The following is a 3,895-nucleotide window of genomic DNA, read 5'->3' on the forward strand; positions in this document are numbered from 1 at the left end:
TAAGCAGTTTAAGATCTGAGAGAAACTTGTTTGTTTACACCATTGGGGTTCCATAAAGATAAAAAGTTTCTCCCCAAAAGGGAGTCTGGCACCTTCTCTGTTTTCTTTAAGGAATCCCAGGGTGCAGTTTAAATCCATTGTTTCTTTGTTGACTTTCTGTCTTGATGACCTGTCTAGTGCTTTCAGTGGAATATTGAAGTCCACCACTATTATTGTGTTGCTGTCTATTCCATTTCTTAGATATAGTAGTAATTGTTTTATAAATTTGAGAACTCCAGTGTTAGGTGCACATTTATTTAGAATGGTGACATTTTTCTGTTGGACAAGACCTTTTATCATTATATAATGTCCCTATTTGTCTTGTTTAACTGCTGTTGCCTTAAAGTTTGTTTCCTCTGAAATAAGAACAGCTAGTCTTGCTTGCTTTGGTGTCCACTTGTATGGAATGTCTTTTTCCACCTTTTTACTTTAAGTTTACATGAGTTGTTAAGTAATAGGTGAGTCTCTTGAAAGCAGCAGACAGTTGGTTGGTGAATTCTTATCCATTCTGCAATTCTGTATATTTTAAGCACAGCATTTAGGATATTTACATTCAATATTAGTATTGTGATGTGAGGTACTATTCCACTCATCATAGTATTTGTTGCCTGTATACCTTGTTTTTTTAAACTGTATTTTTGTTTTATAGGTCCTGTGAAATTTATGCTTTAAAGAGGTTCTGTTTTGATGTGTTTCCAAGATTTGTTTCAAGATTTAAAGCTGTCTTTATCCATTCTCATATTGCTGGTCTGGTAGTGGCAAATTCTCTCAGCATTTGTTATGAAGTTTAGTTTTGCTGGATACAAAATTTTTGGCTGATAATTGTTTTGTTTAAGGAGGCTGAAGATAGGCCCCAATCCCATCTAGTTTGTATAGTTTCTGCTGAGAAACTGCTGTTAATCAGATAAGTTTTCCATTATAGGTTATCTAGTGCTTTTGCCTCACAGCTCTTAAGATTCTTTTCTTTGTCTTGGCTTTAGATAACCAGGTGGCAATGTACCTAGGAAATTATCTTTTTGCAAAGAATTTCCCAAGTGGTTTTTGAGCTTCTTGTATTTGGATGTCTAGGTCTATAGCAAGGCTGGGGAAGTTTTCCTCGATTATTCCCCCAAATATGTTTCCCAAACCTTTAGATTTCTCTTCTTTGCCAGTAATGCCAATTATTCTTAGGTTTGGTCATTTAACATAATCCCAAACTTCTTGGAGGCTTTGTTTATTAAAAAAATTTTTTTTCTTTGTCTTTGTTGGATTGGGTTAATTTGAAAACCTTGCCTTTGAGCTCTGAAGCTCTTTATTTTGCTTGTTCGATTCTATTGCCGAGACTTTCCAATACATTTTGCATTTCTCTAAGTGTGTCCTTTGTTTCCTGAAGTTGTGGTTGTTTTTTATTTATGCTACCTATTTCACTGAAGTTTTCTTCCGTTATATCTTATATATTTTTAAATTTCCTTAAATTGGACTGCACTTTTTTTCTGGTACCTCCTTGATTAGCTTAATGATCGAACCTCTGTATTCTTTTCCAGAGAAATCAGAAAATTCTTGATGTGGATCCATTTCTGGTGAGCTACTGTGACATTTTGGGGGTGTTAAAGAGCCTTGTCTTGTTATATTACCAGAATTGTTTATCTTCTTCCTTCTCATTTTGGTAGGCTGTGTCAGAGGGAAGATCTGGTTATTAAACACAGATCACAGGATGGTTGGGGGTCCCCTTGGTGCACCCTTTTGTCTCCTAGTCCCATGCCAGGTTGACTCATTGTCTCATTACTAGGTATAATTAAAGTACCTACCTGGAGAATGAATAGAGCAGTGTTGGGTGCACACCTCAACAGCAAATTCCTTGATCCCTGCCACACATGACTGAACACCATCAGCAGCTGCCTCACCATGAAGCTGCTGATGGTCCTCAGGCTGGCTGCCCTCCCCCTAAATCACTATGCAGGTGAATTCTGTGCAAAGAGGATTTTCCCTGAGATAGGGGTTATTGCCTAGGCCCCTGTGGAAGAGCACCTGGTTCTCAACACCCAGCACAGGTCAGCCCCAGTACAAAGGGTCTGGGTGTAATGGGCCTTAGGATCCTCATAATTTCAGACAATCATGCAGGCAGCTCTGTCCTGGGCTGTCCCCTGCATTGGAGCTGCATGCAGTGTCTCATGGTACTCAGTGTTCCACCATACACAGTGACCACAGAAACCAGGATAAGTCTCAGGATTGAATATTGGAATTAGCTATTTCAGTGGGGCAAGAGAGAGAGAAATATGAAGGCCTGATCACATCTGCATCTACGAACCACAAAATAATCACTGGTAACCTTGAATGTAGAAGAAAGTTGGAAACCTGCCAGGACAGAGGACCAGGCTGCAGAGTGTGACCCAGCGTCTTTCACCCTGTGGGGTTCACTCTGTGTTCTCATCCCAGCCCTCCTGGGATGCCCTTTCACTCCCAAGTTTTTTAGTCTCAAGGCAGACTGTTGGGGAGAACTCACACCCCATGGGGTCTCCTTCCAGCACTGAAGATCCAGTGAGAGGAAAAAGACCTGGCAGCCACAATCAGTGCTAATAGGTCCCGTATGTGGCCTGGCTTACGCAAGTCACAAAGCTTATTCACACACCCTGCCTCATTTGTTCCCAAAGTACATGCAGATGGGTGAAAATCTGACAAGCTCACAGTCAACTAAACAGAAAACAGCAGAGCCCAGAGCACAGACAGCTCATGAGAATCCAAGTCCTGCAGTCTTTCCACCCCCATGGGGGCCAGCACCTCAGATACCTGCATGAGCAAAAGTTCTATTTCACATTCCTTGTTGATGCTGTTAAGAGTTAACAGAGCTAATGAACAATATCCTAGAACCATTCATCTGAAATCCTTGGGACCCCTACTTGATGCTGGAAATGATAACAGGGAAGCATTGCATGACTTTGAACCAAGAAAGGCCAAGCAGTTTTGCTGTGGCTCTCCAGTGAGAGCACCTTATTTCGCAAAGGTCCTCTTCATCAAGAATACAAGACATTGGGCTTCTCTGGGCTTGGGATCTTGGGAGAATTTGCAAAGCCTGAGTTTATGCTCCAAGAATTGAGAACCTGACACCCTGCACCATAATCTTTCTGAAGCTTAGTCTCTCCTGGGAGGTAAGAAGATGACCAGCCTCACAGCTCATACCCAACACAGGTTCACGCCTCTGGTGATGGCTCATGTTCTTGTGCCTTTTTCCTAGGTTCTGGCTGCCAACTGCTGGAGGATGTGGTTGCAAAGACCCTCAATCCTGAAGTGTCTATACCAGAATACACACAATTTTTACAGGAGTTCATAGACAGTGATGCCACTGCAGAGGTTGTAGGGGAACTTAAGTAGTGCTCCTCAACCAGTCAAGTAAAACTCTGAACAGTTTTGGAGTGATGATGGTAATTTAGTGTTTCTTTTAATGTGCCTTTGAAAAGTGGGCTCTAAATGTCTCACCAAGAATATTAAGCAACTATTAAGAAGCTTTCTTTCTTTCTTTTTTCTTTTCTTTTTCAGACGGAGTCTCACTCTGTCGCCCAAGCTGGAATGCAGTGGCGTGATCTTGGCTCACTGCAAGCTCCACCTCCTGGGTTCACACCATTTTCCTGCCTCAGCCTCCGAGTAGCTGGGACTACAGGCGCATGCCAACTCGCCTGGCTAACTTTTAGCATTCTTAGTAGAGATGAGGTTTCACTGTGTTAGCCAGGATGGTCTTGTTCTCTTGACCTCGTGATCTACCCACTTCAGCCTCCCAAAGTGCTGGGATTACAGGTGTGAGCTACTGTACCTGGCCAAAAAGCTTTCTTTATATATCAGTTAATTAAAGTTTTTCCTTAGGGTGCTTTGCCACTACACTTTA

At 41.8% G+C, this 3,895-nt stretch overlaps 1 protein-coding gene across 1 annotated transcript; it reads left to right on the top strand.

The window, feature by feature from the left end:
• Positions 1 to 1,923: 1,923 nt before the first annotated feature.
• LOC105469436 (mammaglobin-B-like) lies at positions 1,924 to 3,387 on the top strand. Its single transcript, XM_071076078.1, has 2 exons — positions 1,924 to 1,978; positions 3,251 to 3,387. Exons 1-2 carry the CDS (start codon positions 1,924 to 1,926, stop codon positions 3,385 to 3,387), a joined length of 192 nt encoding a protein of 63 aa, XP_070932179.1.
• The last annotated feature ends 508 nt before the right edge of the window (positions 3,388 to 3,895 follow it).

This window comes from Macaca nemestrina, chromosome 12 (genome assembly GCF_043159975.1).
Source record: "Macaca nemestrina isolate mMacNem1 chromosome 12, mMacNem.hap1, whole genome shotgun sequence".
NCBI lineage: Eukaryota > Metazoa > Chordata > Mammalia > Primates > Cercopithecidae > Macaca > Macaca nemestrina.